The sequence below is a fragment of the Idiotropiscis lumnitzeri genome, chromosome 17, assembly GCF_059441095.1.
Source record: "Idiotropiscis lumnitzeri isolate Australia: NSW breed Sydney's pygmy pipehorse chromosome 17, RoL_Ilum_1.0, whole genome shotgun sequence".
NCBI classification, from domain to species: domain Eukaryota; kingdom Metazoa; phylum Chordata; class Actinopteri; order Syngnathiformes; family Syngnathidae; genus Idiotropiscis; species Idiotropiscis lumnitzeri.
Genome location: NC_142407.1, coordinates 4,736,286 through 4,753,351, shown reverse-complemented (window position 1 = coordinate 4,753,351; position 17,066 = coordinate 4,736,286). Strand labels below are relative to the sequence as shown.

The window sequence follows — 17,066 nt, the reverse complement described above, 5'->3', positions numbered from 1 at the left end:
AAGGATATCGTCCATGTGTGTAAACTCATAAAATGTGGAGGTATTGAAGGCGAGGAGGGCATATTCTCTCAGGTTGAAATAGGTCAGGACAATGCATGCATGACGAAAGTGTAATCTTCCTACGATATCAAGCAGAACGTAACGGACGAGCGAGTTAAAGATGTGCCACTCAAACGTGAGATGAGGTGACGTCTCACGAAAATGTGTGAAATCACGGGTGCTGGCCATTTCTTGTCTTCTCCAAAACACCACACAGGACCACTACACGTATATTGGGAAAAGCAATGGCCATGAAGCTTCTTAAAGTGGTGTGTGAACTCCAGTTGGGGACAACACTCACATCTGTCCAAATGATACCTGAAAAGCAAGAGAAAACAAAGAAGTCTGTAGTGATTTTTGGGACAGCCTGTATTAATATTTGAATTTTCTATAATGCTTATCCTGTTCAAGGTTCAAGGAGTTGATGGAAATCCCACATGACATTGATAGAAAGGCTGACTACACCCAGTCAATCGCAGGCCTTTTTACTTTCAGTTGAAATAGGATCCCATTCATCCCCAACTCTGTAGTATGGATCTTATGGATTTTTTTAAATCTATTTATTGGATTCTGTACTACCTGCAGTTTGCAGCTTGTGTGAGTCCACACTTTTAATTATGTGAAGCAAATTGAGTGACTTTGTGTATGTTGTGTGTCTACTACTGCCCAAAACGAAATAAGAAAATACAGTGCAATGGCACCATCTAGTGGCCATCAAAATGAATTATACTGCGTAACGTACAAGGTAAGCCGACATCATTTTTTACACAAATTCCACATTCACCCAAATAAACTAAGCAAGGATCAACAAATTGTTTCATTAGGTGACTCTATAATATGCAAATAGCTCACAACACGATATGCGCATAATAACTGCTGTAAACAGCTGTTGCTAATGCTAACGGGCTAACAAGGCTAACTAATGCACGGATGCAATCTGTATTATATAAGCATAGATACAATTATTTTTTCATTAATTCAGTGCTGAACACCAAAATGGCAAGTGATAAGGACATTAGACGTTAAATATGTTGGAATGAAAGTATTCTTTTTTTTTTTTTTTTTTGGGCAACTGCTAGATACTGGTAAACCTTGATACAATGTGAATGGTTTTCTTTTTATTTGCTTGACCCCCTGGGTTTTGAATATTTATTTTTTAACAAAAAATTAGTTTTCTTAAAATTAAGGTAAATCAAGTTTCAGTCACATTCATAATTTCATCTCCAGTGGAATTAATTTATTATTCAGATCAACAAAAACAAAAAAATGCATATCATAGAATTTAACCGTCACAGATAATTGATGGGTGGATATACAACCTAAAACAGATCAAGGAAAATTTTTAAACGTATTGGATGACAAAATGTGTTGTCAGTCTTTTTGGTGGTTACATAATGTTGTGTGGTGGATATCACGCGAGACAGTGACTAGAGGCGAATACGTTTGCTTTTTTTTTTTTTTTTTTTTTTTTTTTTTTTTAATCTTATTAACTTCTTTGGTCTCCAAAGCCACTGCGGGAGGGACCCCGTCCGTATTTGTGTGTGAGCAAAGTGTTGCATCGTTGCTTCTCTTTGGAACTATTGATTGTTGCTGGATTGACTCCCTGAGGAGAGTCCACAGTACGGGCGCTTCTTTATACACGGTGGACTTGTCTTTATTGACAAAGCAGGAAAGCAGATTGATCTTTCTTTGTCTTGTTAGAGGTCCAACGCTGTTACAACGTCCCAAGGGCTACTTGTTCTCTCAGACTTTTTTTTTTATCTAAATCACTTGATGTACAGAATATGGTCGTGGGTTCTCTTAATTATTTTTTTCCTGCCTCAAGCATTTCATTCTGTGCTGAAATAAAATCTATCATTAGTCTAAAATTACCATGGAAATTATATTAAATATAAGAACTTTCCATGGCAATCCATACAGTGAAAAGAACAGTTGGCAAAATGCGAGGGCAAATTTTGCGTTCAGGATCTGAATGCAAGAAATGACTAAAATATAAAACGATTGTGTAAACTGGATATTAAAGTACGAAAGAAATTCTACTCACCCCTGTTCAAATACCATTTTTTAATCATATAAGAAAAGAGCCCATAAGACATTTTCTGAAACGTATTTTGCATATTTTCTTTATGCTTCCATGAAAAAAAGTTTGAACTTTTTGGTCATAATACCAAAACGTTTGCTGCAAACACAACTCCGTTCATGACCAAAGGTGCATCGTACCTAGAATGGAGCATGGTCACTATATCATGTTTCGTGTTTTTTTTTTGTTTTTTTTGGACAACCTCAAAAGTTCAGTTGTGATTGAATCAATGCCCTGAGAAAGCAGCAAAAAAGATGAAATAGTTAGACTTCCCACCTACATACAGTAAATGGTTGCTGCCTCACCATTAAAAAGATAAAACCTAAAGAATCACTTTAAATACTGACATTTTACACAGCATTAAAAGCCATAACCGGGTTCCTCAGAGCTGTTCTCTTGGCTGTTAAAAGTGCTGCTGCTTGACACTTGTGAGGTGTTAATGGCGAGGCTTTTATGTCCGTATAAAACGTTAAAAATCATCATGCCATCCATTTGCTGCACAGCATTATTCCTTCTGTTCCATAAGCAGTTGCCTTAAATAAGTTTATTTTACTCACCATTAATTGTGCAGCCATTATAGGCACACACATCTAGCATATTTGTTGTGTTACAAACTCATTGGAATCGGTCATATCGACGTTGCTTTTCCGATGATTTGAATGTGATGTTGATGGTGTGCAGTCGATTCTTTTTGAGTCGATGGGGCAATTTTATGTGTACGGCTCTTATTTTGGAGAGGGCAAAGCAATGTAAGCAAAGTTCTCCAATTAAGTACAACAATAACGAAATTAAAGGAAACCTCTTATCGCCCCACTGGGGCCCAGGCAGGCCGTTAAGTTGCGAGAGAGCAAGCTGATAATTGTCTCGAGTGTGCACTTGTTAGCGTCTGCGTTGACATGGTTTTATTCAAATAAACAACAAAATTCAATGGCTTTGTTTCACCGACCTGACACAACAATAGTTTCATGGAAATCATATAAATCCACCAGTTTTTACCAAATGCAATCTTGTTACATGTTTCTTTTCTCTAACTGTAGCAGAATACTACTACTTTTCTTTTATATCCTGATTGTGCAACACCGTTACATATGAATATGTGCAGAACGGGCTTCGTACGTGGTCTGTTATTTTCTCATTCCGCTATCTGGTGGGTTTAATACTAGCGTAATGCGACCATGACAATCAGTATCGTTGTAATGGAGAGAAGCCACTCACTTTTCAAAATGAAATATTTTTCAGACTCGAATAACCAAAAAATCTGAAGTCCTGCATTTTTTAATTTCATCTCTGCAGCCCGCCGTGGCCTGGTCCAAAGTAGCCGACCACCGACCCGATGGTGGGGGTGCACAGTCCAATAGGCACTGAACCACATGCTCCTTCACCAATTAGAATGCATTATTTAATGCATACAGTATATCGCATGTAGCATCATGTCCTGGTAAATATCCAGTAAATATCTAGTAGTTACACTCTGATTATAATTGTTCACTTCAGGCAAGGTTTACTTAGCCAAACTCTTTAGCATATTACCACCAAGGTCATTGTGTGTCATAACTAGAGGGTGTGTATAACCAAAACAAGTATAAACATAACAGCTGCTAGCTACTTCATCATCACAATGACCAAATATTCCATCATAAGAGTGACGCAAGACATACTGATGTTGCATTCATTCAGTTTTTGGAACCCTGCTGAATATTGGACAGTTTCGTCAATGAAGCAGCTCGTGTCCACAAAATGGAAACCCTGACTCCCATCATTTGCGAATGTGTGCGTGCCGAGCCGACTCACTGAGCCATTTCCGTTTGGTCTGTGGGCTCATCAAAGGCCTCAAACTTGAGATGGTTTTAATGAGAATGTCTGGCAGCCAATTATTGGGAATGACCTAATTGCGTGAGATTCTTCTGACACACACTCCTCCCTTCTACTGGTTTGTTGATTTGCCTGTCGACGCGGATCCGTCTAACTGACCCCTCTGGCCACGTTGTGATTTTTAATGGTGGGGTGATTTTCACCTCGTTTTTATCTTCCCGTTGCAACAAGCATCATAGACATCATGTCCCGTATATCTGACAGGATGGATTGTACCCGGATGAGGTGTCTAGTCAGGTTCAAAATGCTTTTTCAGGTTGAAGCCCATTAGTGAGATTTTAAAAGTGGTAACACTGCTCAATAGCAAATTTTAATCATAGACGGCTTTATGTTATCATTTGTGATGATGATTCAAAAACTGTATTTATTTTTTTTTTCGAGCACAGCAGGTTTTTGAGATTTTTTTTTTTTTTTTTTTTGACCCATGACAGCTTGCGCAATATGGATTTTACCCCGATTTATAATTTATGGCAATGATGCTTCAGGAAAAAAAATCCATTGTTACTACACGTGCGTGTGCATGTAAACATGAACTAAAGTGGTCTGGTCTGAGCCATTAAACTCCAGGTGTGAAAAATCAGTCCCAGTCCAACGCTGCATAAAGTTTCCCCATAAAAAACATTTAAGAGTTTAACAAATGTATTCAAAAAGAAATGGATTGACAAATCTGTGGAAATCATCACAACAGGCCTTTGTATAAATAAGCGCTTCTCCTCAATTTTCTGATACGCCCCCCTACTAGCAGGAAGAAAACAATTTGTGCCCCCCCACCGCCACCCACTCTCCGCCGCAACTATAAATAATAGTATTTTCGTTGCAAAACAAACCTCCACCGTAGAGTTAATACTTGCTGCACAAAATGGGCAAGGAGTGTGCCACTGCCAACTACTGGAGTAGATGTGCAATTACACTTTATTGTAGTACGGCGGGGAAAAAAGCATGTTCCCCAGGTTCACTTGCGCCGCTCTCAGTATCGCACCGGGCCCCCCTGGGGGCCCCACTATTTAAGAAGCACTGGTTTAAATAAAGGCCTCCTCCTAGTAGATGCCTCCTCCGTCTGCAGTTGAGTAAATAAACACCCGCAGCTGATATTCGCTATATACATACTGTATATACACCGTGAGTTTCCAAATACTGATCCTCATCCAACAAAATACCAAACTTTGCGGCGCTAAAAAAACTTGCAGACACAAATATTATGTTAGATGCCCAAATTATTCGCCTGCAGAGCAACATGTCATCGCCTGTCGCCAAACATAATTACTCCCATTGCTGCCCTTTTCGTCGGCGCCAGAGTGACGAATGCGCCGTACGCGCTCTTTCCCGTTGCTCATTCTGCGTCGTAGGCCTACTTCTTAAATCATGCGAGAACAGAGCAGCTGTGTTAACAAACATCTCGAAAACCGTCACGGCGAGCGGCTGGGAGTGCGGCGGGATGAAACGACAGTGAATGCATCAAACACACAGAGAAAGAGAGAAAAAGAGGCGATTATGCATGCATGTGTTTGGCAGAGACTCGATCCCGCCCGCGCTCTAATTTGCTGTATAAATACGCATGACAGATATGTAAATCATCTCGGGATCTATGCAAAACTCGAGTCGAACAATTCATTTTAAGTGTGCGTGCTGTCATGATGTGAGCGCAAAGACAAAAGAACACACATGTAACTTTTAGGTTTGTGTCAATACACTTGGAAAAAACACTTTAGTGCGCAATTAAATGAATTAATCAGAGAGAAAGATAAAAAATAACCCCGATGAAGAGCACAAACCTCCACAAAGGCACAACCAATTTCTATACAACCCTGAAGCATCTGAATATGTCTCATCTTTCCCCACTGAAATGAATGCAAATGCCATTGTGCGCACCTTGGCCAAAGAGGCAGTATAATATAGACATACGCAAAGTAGAGTATCACAACTAGGTGACTCCGTAAGCTGCAGTAAAATTGGTCGTTTTTCTAAGAGGATTATGAATGTATGCCTGTGGAATTGCCTTTCTACGTGTTGCTGCAGCGTTTGTGTGCCATGCTAGTTTCATTCGTCCTTATGGCATTGTCTGTTAGCTTTAAGATGGTATATTTTTGTATAATTTGTTCTCTCTTTTATCCTACAGACACATACAGTGCATTTAAAAAGTCTACATACCCCTGTTAAATGTCATGTGATATACAGTGAAAACCCGCTACTTTGCGGTTCACCTTTCGCGGGTTCAGTGCTTCGCGGGTCTAAAAAAATATTCAAAAATTAAAAACTTTTTTGCCCGGGCACGATCGGGGTTCTCCATTCGCTCCGCTCCGCGGGGGCATTGTAGTTTCGCCGAGCGGCACGACGGGGCGCTGGAGCGGTTAGACGGCCGGCGTGCGCCGAAGAAGAGCGTGGGCGAAGAGGAGAGTGGACGAAGAAGAGCACGTTCCCCCGGGCACGATCGGGGGCGACGTTTCGCGCGGTTCGGACCGTACCAGAGCTGCGGCCGGCGTGCGTGGCAGTTAAGCCGAAGAGGAGCACCTTCCGCCCGGGCACGAGCGGGGCGACATTTCGCTCCGTTCGGGACCGTGCGAGAGCTCCGGAGGAGGCCGGCCGGCGTGCGTGACCGTTACGCCGAATAGGAGCACCTTCCGCCCGGGCACGAGCGGAGCGTGAGGCTGTCAGTTATGAATGAATAAATAAATAAATGAAGAATGCCACCTTTCATTTCACAGAGCACACCGGACGGCGTACCAGCAGGTAAAAGTCGAAGTAATTAAATAAATACAAAAAGAAGTAATTGAATAAATACAAAAATAATGGCTGGGGAATAAAAAATAATATGTTTTAATAATAATTTGTTTTTTTTTTGTTATAACATGAATTTCACTCTCTCTCTCTCTCTCTACCCGTATTCTATATGGTGTACTGTATACAGGGGTGTATACTGTATACCTGTATTGTTTTTTTTTAAGCATTTTTGAAGGGGCGCCGCTACCTCGCGGATTTTCCGTTTTCGCGGGTGGTCTCGGTCCCCATTAACCGCGATAACCGGGGTTTCACTGTATATATAAAAAAAATTACACCAGGATAAATTGTTTCATTCATTTGTCGACCACATGCGGCCTATATCCTGCGGCTAACAGCTCCCCCTCACAGTGCTCCTTTTTACTTTTTATTAGTGTTTGCTTGCTCTTATTGGCATCAACTGAGGCACAACATCGATATACCCGCCAAGACATCGTGAACATTGGATATCGATGCGAAATAACCATCACAGAGGAATTTTGCTATGATCGCAAAATTCCGAACGATCTGGCGAGGCTGCCCGGCTCACCATGGCTGGTCATCGGGGCCGGGAGGCGGCGCAGGCGACGCAGAGAGAGGAAGCAGAAGCGAGGCTGCAGGTCCGGTGTCTTGCAACGGCTGCGACGGCAGCCCCATAGGCAACCACTACCGAGTCTGCACCTCACCAACGCCAGATCCGTGGTCCACAAAATCGACGACCTGGGATTACAAATCCTGGGAAACCGCTATGTGCGCGATAGCAGTGTGATCGTCGTCACGGAAACCTGGCTGCACGCAGACGTCCCCGACGCTAGCATCCAGCTGGCCGGGCGCTCGCTACATCGCGCGGATCGGACGAGGGACACCGGTAAGAGGAGGGGCGGGGGGCTCTGTGTTTACGTGCATGAGAACTGGTGCGGCGATAGCACGATCGTCGAGAAGCACTCTTCCCCCGACATCGAGTTCATGTCCGTTAAATGCCGGCCTTATTTTCTCCCGAGGGAGCTAACGGTAGTGATTGTCACAGCTGTTTACATCCCTCCCGACGCTAGCACTAGCACGGCGCTCTCGCTACTCGCGTGCGTCATCAATAAACATCAGCGGGCCCACCCTGATGGCGTTCACGTAGTAGCGGGAGACTTTAATAAGGCCAATTTAAAGACTGTACTCCCAGAGTTTCACCAGCATGTCAAGTGCCCAACGAGGGGAGACAACACTCTCGACCATGTGTACTCGAACATCAAGCACGCATACAGAGCCCTCCCACTCGCCCCTCTCGGCCAGTCAGACCACCTGTCCTTGCAGCTCGCACCTGCGTACACCCCTCTCAGGCGCAGATTCAGGCCTACCACAAAGACTGTGAAAACCTGGCGTGACGACGCCATGAGTGAATTACAGGACTGCTTTCATGACACAAACTGGGACCTCTTTGATCATCAGGACCTTGATGTCTACACGCACTGTGTACTGGACTACATCAAGTTCTGCATGGAAACTGTGTCCCAACATAAGACTATACGGACCTTTCCAAATGCGAAGCCCTGGATGTCCAGCAGGGTTCGCTCTCTCCTCAAGGCCCGTGACGCTGCCTTCAGGTCAGGCGACAAAGCCCAGTACAGGGTGGCTCGTGCTGACCTGAGCAAAGGCATCAAGCTAGCCAAGGCAACCTACAAGGGGAGGCTGGAGGCCCACCTTGCCAGTAACAGGCCACGGGAGGTGTGGCAGGGTCTACGGAGCATCACCAACTTCCGTGGCAGCAGCACGACCTCTGTAGACCCGAGTGCATCGCTGGCAGAGGAGCTTAACTGCTTCTTCGCTCGCTTTGACTCGCCCCAACCGTCACACCCCCGCACTTCAAGCTCCAACTCCCCCCCACTCATCGTAGAGGAACACGATGTGAGGCGCGCGCTCCTGGCGGTCAACCCCAGGAAAGCTACTGGACCCGACGGAATACCAGGCAAGGTCCTCAGAGCATGTGCCCACCAACTGTCACATGTTTTCTGCAGGATCTTCAACCGCTCCCTGGCTCAGGCAGTCATCCCCTCCTGCTTGAAAACTTCCACCATTATTCCTGTCCCCAAAAAGTCACCAGCCGTCCACCTGAATGACTACCGTCCTGTTGCTCTCACACCAGTCATTATGAAGTGCTTCGAGAGGCTGGTTCTCCAGCACATCAGGGACTGCCTTCCTCCCACTCTGGACCCCTACCAGTTTGCATACCGGGCTAACAGATCCACTGAGGACGCCATCGACACTGCTCTGCATGTTGTGCTGGGCCACCTGGAACGACAGCAGAGCTATGCAAGGATGCTCTTTGTGGACTACAGCTCGGCATTCAACACGATCATCCCAGACATCCTCGTCGCCAAACTGGACACTCTCGGCCTCCCTGCCCTCACACGCATCTGGATTAAGGACTTTCTGACCAACAGACCCCAGACTGTGTTGCTCGGCCCCTACACGTCCTCCACCCTCATGCTGAGCACCGGTTCCCCCCAAGGATGCGTGCTGAGCCCTCTCCTGTACGCCCTCTACACCTACGACTGCAGCCCGGCCCACGGCAACAACACCATCGTCAAGTTTGCTGACGACACGACAGTGGTCGGTCTGATCTCGGAAGGTGACGAGACAGCCTACAGAGAGGAGGTAAAGAGACTGACAACTTGGTGCAAGGACAACAGACTGCACCTTAACTCTGCTAAAACAAAGGAGATTGTCGTCGACTTCAGGAGGAACAAGACGCTGCCGCCCCCCCTCTGCATCGAAGGCGTGTGTGTGGAGAGGGTCCACACGTTCAAGTTCCTGGGAGTACAGATCTCCGATGACCTTTCTTGGAGTCACAACACCACAGCAGTGGTAAAGAAGGTCCGCCAACGTCTGCACTTCCTGAGAGTCCTCAGGAAATTCAACCTGGACAGGAAGCTGCTGCTGGCCTTCTACCACTCGTCCATCGAGAGCCTGCTGACGTACTGTGTCTCCACCTGGTACAGCGGCTGCACTGAGGCGGACAGAATGAGGCTCCAGAGGACAGTCAAAACAGCGCAAAGGATTATTGGCTGCCCTCTCCCCCCACTGTCGGACATCTACACCGCCCGGTGCCTCAGAAGGGCTCTCAACATCGTCAATGACAATACCCACCCAAACTCACACCTGTTCGACCTGTTGCCCTCTGGCAGGCGCTACAGATGCATCAAATCAAGGACCAATAGACTGAGAAACAGTTTCTTTCCGAGAGCCATCTCCATACTGAACTCTCACACACACACGAGACCACCCTAACCTCGCAAAACAGCATTGTGATGTGTTTCTATATGCCCTATTCAGTACTGAATTCCATTGCACTGTCTTCTTTATTTATCTAATTTATATATTTGTCTGTATTATTGTTGTATTGCACTGGAGAGGGGAGCCCTCTAATCTCGTTGCACACTTGAGTACAATGACAATAAAGGGATTTCTATTCTATTCTATTCTATATCCTCTACAGCTCAACTGGGAAAAAAATAAAAATAAAATAAAAGATGATATATATATATATATATATATAGAAACATATATGTGTGTAATATATGTATATGTATTAGAGGAGAATTACAAAAACATGCTTGCACAAGTGTGCACACCCTCATAACTAGGACTGCAGCCGTGTTTAGAATTAAACGATCACATTCATACTTGTGTTGCTGCCTATTGTTGTAGCTGGTGAATGGGTATGAAAATCTGCCTCCTCTGTTTTTCCATGTTATGTAGAAGTTACACATGTCTCCAATTATTATGTTTCAGTACAGCTTGTGGTCTTTGTGCATGCAACCAGCAGTTGGCTAGGTCACATCAACATCAGCAGATAGCAGTAAACAAAAACATTATTTTGTTGATCAGCACATTTCAATATTTTCACCATCTGCTGCTTCAGCATCTGTCCTGGTTTGTTTGGCCCTTTGCTGCCATTACCTTCGGCCACACACTGCATCCAAATGGACATAACACCAATGTGCACATTTCAGGTCAATGTCAACAACTTCTTCTCATGAGTTCTGAATTTTTTATTTTTTTTTTGTTTCATGTCATTGTCATTAGAAAGTATATCTCAAAATAGTTTGAGGTCTTTGTGTTTGTTTGTTTGTTTGTTTGTTTTTTGTCAAAATGCACGACCTTTGCGGAGTACATGCATTCGATAGGACAAGAAGGTTTTTATTTTCGGCGGAATTAGACAATGAACAAAATTTCAAAATTTTTTAAGAGAAATGTGACTATTTTTATTGGAAAAAAGAACACTTCCTAAATTTCAATAGACATCCATTTCACAGAAATACAAAAAACACATACAATTTGGAGATGTTTTTAGTGAAAACAATGATTCAGACTTTGGATTAAACCAGCACATTTTTTTCACTGATTTATTTTTCTTCAATATATACTGCTCACCGCCTCTAGGAAAACAAGTCAACCTGAGATAAGGCAACAAAAACACATGGCAGAGAATACTAAATTTGGAGGAACATGCTTTCCGGGGAAAAAGAAAACACAATATTTATACACATTTTTTTAACGCACCTAGTTGATTTTTTTTTTTTATGTATATATACTGCTCACAGCCCCTCGAGAGACTATTTGTATGCTTGACAGCAGCGTCTCAGCAATTCAGTCACATTTCTCTCACGTCAGTTATACAATTAAACCACCACGAGAGTGAAAATGCTTAAATAGGTTAATTAAACAACACAGAAAGTTAATTAAACACTATATTGGAGAAGAGTGATGATCAAAATGTAGGGATGAGGGACTTAAGGAAATCATGTTTCTGAAAGCCGTCTTATTGACATTTTAACTCCATTAAGCAACCAGGTTTGAGTAGATACTGATTACAAGTCGTTGATGGTACGTCCTGTTTGTCATTTTGGTCCGGAGAGTTGGAAAATGCAACAGTTGGAGTTAAGACTACTTAAGAATTATCCTACAAACACATTTTATATGAATACTAAAAACCTGTAATTAATCAAAGGCTTACTAGGAATTAGTGGCTTTCCGACTAATTAATGATCCTGCGTAATCCACTCTGACTTAATGCAACGTAGTAGTGCCGCCATCCTAATTGCGTCAAGTGTTGGCCACTTCATTCCGTGAGCTTTGAGGTCTTTGTGTGCGGTCCAAAATTTAATCGCGGTTCCAATCACACCATCCGTTATTGGGCTCAAATGAGCGGCCGGCGCGACAGGTCCATTCATTACAGCGCTCTTCAAATGAACTACTTATTTCATGGCTTCTCCCCCAACCACCACGCGCACATTTCCAAGTTGTTAAATGGATTTCATTAGCATGAATTACTTTCAAAGTTTGGCAGAAGAATTACACGCAGCCCAAATGAGGTGATCAGCGAACAATATGTCATGGCTGTGTCAGGAATGATGAAGTGTTGAAGGATTACAAACTGAAGGACTGAATTGGTCTGATAAATGGGAATTATGTTCATAAAAAGAACGGCTTCGGATCGCTGTGGACATATTTTTGAGGGTGACAGAAGTTCAGACTGAAAGGATTTTGCCATGAAACCTCAGTGGCAGGTTAAAGTCCTGTTATGGATCTAAAAAGGAGAACATGTTTACCAGATTTCCTGTGAAAATCCACATGCATTTTTTGCAATGCTTATCCTGAATCTGCCAGGCTGACTCTGGTGGGAATGATTATTTCAGCTTTTGGACAATTTACCAAGAATTTTGAAACGGGGAAAATGGTTGCCGAAAAATTTTGTTTTTGGTGATGGAATTGAAAATTTGGCCAATATACTTCAAATTAAAGGTAAACAGCAGAACTTGGCATTTTCTGCTTCGTGAAGCCCCTTCTCCAATTGCCTGACAAGTTTCTGTATAATCCACGACTCGCTGGTTACTTGCCAGAATTCTGAGACATCAGCGGGTTTACAATTACACAACAATTACAGTTGTTTCAAACTTGACTTAACTGGAGCAAATTGTCTCTTAAAGAGTTTCTCCAGACCAGGGGGGCTCACACTTTTTCAGCATGCGAGCTACTTATAAAATGACCGAGGAAAAATGATCTATCTACTTTAAAAATGCAAATATATATATATATATATATATATATATATAGAAAGAGAGAGAGAGAGAGAGAGAGAGAGAGGATTTTTGTTACAATGTATGTAGATGTAGCCAATCTGGGTGGCGTCTTTCGCTTTTCAAGTAGGTTGTCTGAAAAATGACTGCTGTCCTGACGACTGGCTTTTTAATTCCTTCACCTTTCTCTTCCTCAGCTCGAAATATTATTATATATATATATTATATATTATATTCATATTTTCCATGAACAGTCCGAAAATGCCGCTCCACATTTCCCTTCTTTGGTATTGCAATGGTCGACTGGAAAATGAGGCAAACGCTCTTCGAAAATGTCATCGTGAAAAACAACTCCTCCTCCCATTCCCGATTAAAGTGTCTTCTTACTTGGTCCAGCACCCCCACTTCATGTTTATGCCCCCCTTGAGGTCAAGAGAATAAAACGAGGGCTTAAAATTGGAGGTAACCAACTCGCTAGCTTGTTAGTTGTGCTGCACTTAGCACCGTTGTTTGCGCATGCGTGGTGACCTATGTGTCACAAAAAAAAATAAAAAAATCAGGTGTCATCTGACTGGGTGCCCTGTATCAATCAGATGACGGATAATGATAGGCTGACGTCTATTTTTTAATGTCATGCGATCTACCCATACTACCTTTGCGATCGACATAATGAGCACCCCTGCTCCAGACCAATTCTGTTGGATAATTTTAGAACCGATTACACTGGTCAATTGCAAAGTTTAATCAGAGTTGGCTTTATGAATCGCTAAAATTATTTTGGTTTTTATTCTGGCACATCAGGTTTATTGTTTTTTTTTTTGTTTGTTTTTGTTTTTTTTTAGTTTGACCTAAAAAAGCTTACGCAATATGGATTTTACCATGTATTGTAATTTACAGCTACGACGTTTCAGAAAAGGAAATGCACCTGTTGCTGAACATGAAAGTCGTGCTTGCTTGTGGTAATTTCTTCTCATCTTAATTTGACTTAAATTTCCGCCCTGTGACCTGTCACAGGTGCATCCAACCTCTCGCTCAAAGTCAGCATTGTTAGGTTCCAGTTCGACCCTGAGGACATGAACAACAAGAAAATGGATGGATTCATAATTTCTGTGAACAATGAATCCATCATTGGTCTTACTCTTACTCCATATGTCAGAGCAGGCCAGACATCTCGCTAATTACCACAGTGACCGCTTCCAATGATTCTCACATCAACCTGGCAATATTTGAAGGAGCTTCTAAAAAAAGTCATTTATTTCTTTTTGGCCCCCTTTCTTCTTTTTCTAAGTGACACTGACTCGATGAAAGGGAGAGGTGGGTTGATATCCTATGATCCAAGAAAGGGAGAGAGACAGCCAGAATGAAACTAAATGTGCTCTCCAGCTCAGCCCACACACTCTGCCTGGTCGAGCGGAACGTTCATCTCGCGACTCTTTCACACACTCGCACTCACAGACACTACACGCACACACTTTTGACATCACCTGTGTTTCTTCCAGTTTTCCCCATGATGGAAACCCATGTAGGCCTTAGTTCACGGCCAAGCGAATTAAGAGCCCTCCAACCTTTCTGATTTAATCAGCCGATTGTCTACAATCTTTAAATGGTACTGGGGGCAGGTGAGCGGCACAGCGTATGTGTGCTTATACACGTAGAACAATGCTGTCAGGTCTATTTTTTTTCCAGAGGATCACACTTTCACACATTCTTCAACTTTAATTATGTGCAAAAAAAAAAATAATTATATTATATTATATTATATATATATATATATATATATATATCAAAATCAGAAATCCCTTTACAGCGTGCAACGAGATTAGATAGCTCCCCTCTCCAGTGCAATACAACAATAATTTAATCAAGTATATAAATTAGATAAATAAAAGAATAAATAATGAGATGGAAAATAAAACGAAATTGGATAAATAAAAGAATATATAATAATATAATATATACATATATATAATAATATAATATATACATATATATGTATATATATATATACATATATATATATGTATATATATATATATAGATATATATATTCAAATGGGTTTAAATGGGTCGTATTTTTGAAACCCCTGATGGACAAAGGTATTTATTAAACTATTTCATGTACAGCCACACCTCTGTCTACTGAGTGTGCTTTTTAAATCCGAGCCCGAATGCATTTTTCCCAATGAGATCATTTTGCGGTAAAATGAGTCCAAGCGCATTCATCACCTGTGGACAAATTATTCACTCTCTTTCCCCCACTGGAAGCAGCCAGCTGGAACAGCAAACAATTGAAGGTTGGCCTTTCCAGTGAGTTTCATGACAACAATGTACCAAAGCGATGAAACATAAGCTGTGTCATGAATTTGCTCTGTTCAAGTTTTGATGGAAACCATCAAAATCGAAGAATTCATTTAAAAAATACTTATTATTGTGATGGTGGAACTGCTCTATATCATTCTGGGAGACTTTTGTCGTGGAACCTTTAAAGTGTGATCTCTTTAGGGAGATGTTGGATCTCCTTACACGAATGTTGTGGCTTTTGAATGTGTTCCCACAAACTGGTTTGCAACACCTTGAGACCATGCACTGGTTCCCCACCAATCAGCACCTTTAAACACATGTTCTCACACACACTCACATTCATAACTTTAGTCAATTTAGAGTGTTTAATGAAACTAATACGTATGATTTTTGGATTGTGAGTGGAAGCCATGAAACAAGCACAGGTGGAATATGAAAACTCCGCACATGAAGGATACAGTCTGGATTCCATAAATCAGAAGTTTGAAGCAGATATGCTAACTACAATTCCACCAAGCCTACAACAACCAACTATTACTCATAGTAGTAGTTATTGTCAGGGTCATTTCAATACAGTCTATTGGATGAGTGTTTTGCAACATTTATTGATCCAAGGCACATATTTTACTGTCAAGATGTCAAGGGTCGCCGGTCGGCGAGGAGGGGGAGGACCCAAAATGCGAGGAAGCAGGGAAAAGGGGTAACTTAAAGGGAATTTATTAACTCAATCAAACAAAGACAAACAACGTGGCAGGGTGCAAAAACTAACAAAGGCAAACTAAAACGTGACTTAACTGGATCAAGGACGAGGAACAAGGACAGGGACAAATGCTAGGGGACGAGAGCGGGAACGAGAGCGGGAACGAGAGCGGGAACGAGAGCGGGAACGAGAGCGGGAACGAGAGCGGGAACGAGAGCGGGAACGAGAGCGGGAGCGAGAGCGGGAGCGAGAGCGGGAGCGAGTACAAGAGCATGAACGAGATCAGAGAGCGGTCGTGACAGTCCGTAACGGAGCAATGCACCGACACTGAGTTGTCGGCACGGGGTGTTTAAGTAGTCCAATCATTAGGGGAGCAGACGGGAATCAGGTGTGTGACGGTTAACGGGGAACAGGTGCGTGGCTGGTGGGGACGAGTGCTGAGGGGAAACGCCCCACTCATCTGACAAAATAAACAAAACCCAGGACATGGCAAAAATGTGAAAAATAATAACAAAAAACCTGACATGACCGACACGGGTCGTGACACAAGATTTTTGTGATGTAGGCAGAAGTATTAAACAATGTTCACAAAAAAAAAATAAAAGTACAAAGAAATTGTAGTTTACCTTACTTCATTACACAATACTTAGTGAGTTTTTTATACTCAAAAGTAACACTAAAACTAATAAAAACTCAAACAAAACGATGTAGTTTTGAAACACAAATTACAAACTGATAAACTAACAAACCCATTCTCAAAAACAATTAAAACTAACTACATTTATAAAACAAAAATCAAAATGGAATAGAAACTAACTATAATGAAAAATCCAGTCAAAACGATTGTAAAACTCCAACAGAGACTGAAAAAAAACCCCACTTGAACTAAATACAAGCAAACTGACGAGTCAACAAGCTCCACCTGGAGAAGACGAGTGATCAGAGGGATCTCATTGGTAGACGCGAGAAACCGGCCTGACGAGAAAAGGTGGAAACAAAAATGAGAAGATGCAACATGAAAAAAAGAACACAGGGAAAACAGGAATCATCACAAAAACTAATGAAAACCTGACATTTACATTCAAAACATTTAAAAGCACACGACCAAACAAAAATGTCACTAAAAAGTTATGTATATTGAACTAATCATTTCATCTCAGTGGACACAGAAATGTAATTAACGCTGTTTAGTTAAACACAAAAACTATTATTGTGCTGTGACATGCAGGTTAATTGTACCTTCTGGCAT

At 42.2% G+C, this 17,066-nt stretch overlaps 1 protein-coding gene across 1 annotated transcript in view; it reads right to left on the bottom strand.

Annotated features, from left to right (window-relative positions):
* Window positions 1–234: 234 nt before the first annotated feature.
* grxcr2 (glutaredoxin and cysteine rich domain containing 2) overlaps window positions 235–17,066 on the bottom strand; it is a 35,792-nt gene continuing 18,960 nt past the window's right edge. Inside the window, exon 6 of the mRNA XM_088279873.1 lies at window positions 235–357. Coding sequence (XP_088135999.1) covers window positions 337–357 — 21 coding nt within the window. The 3' untranslated portion in view covers window positions 235–336. The remainder of the gene's footprint in view (window positions 358–17,066) is intronic.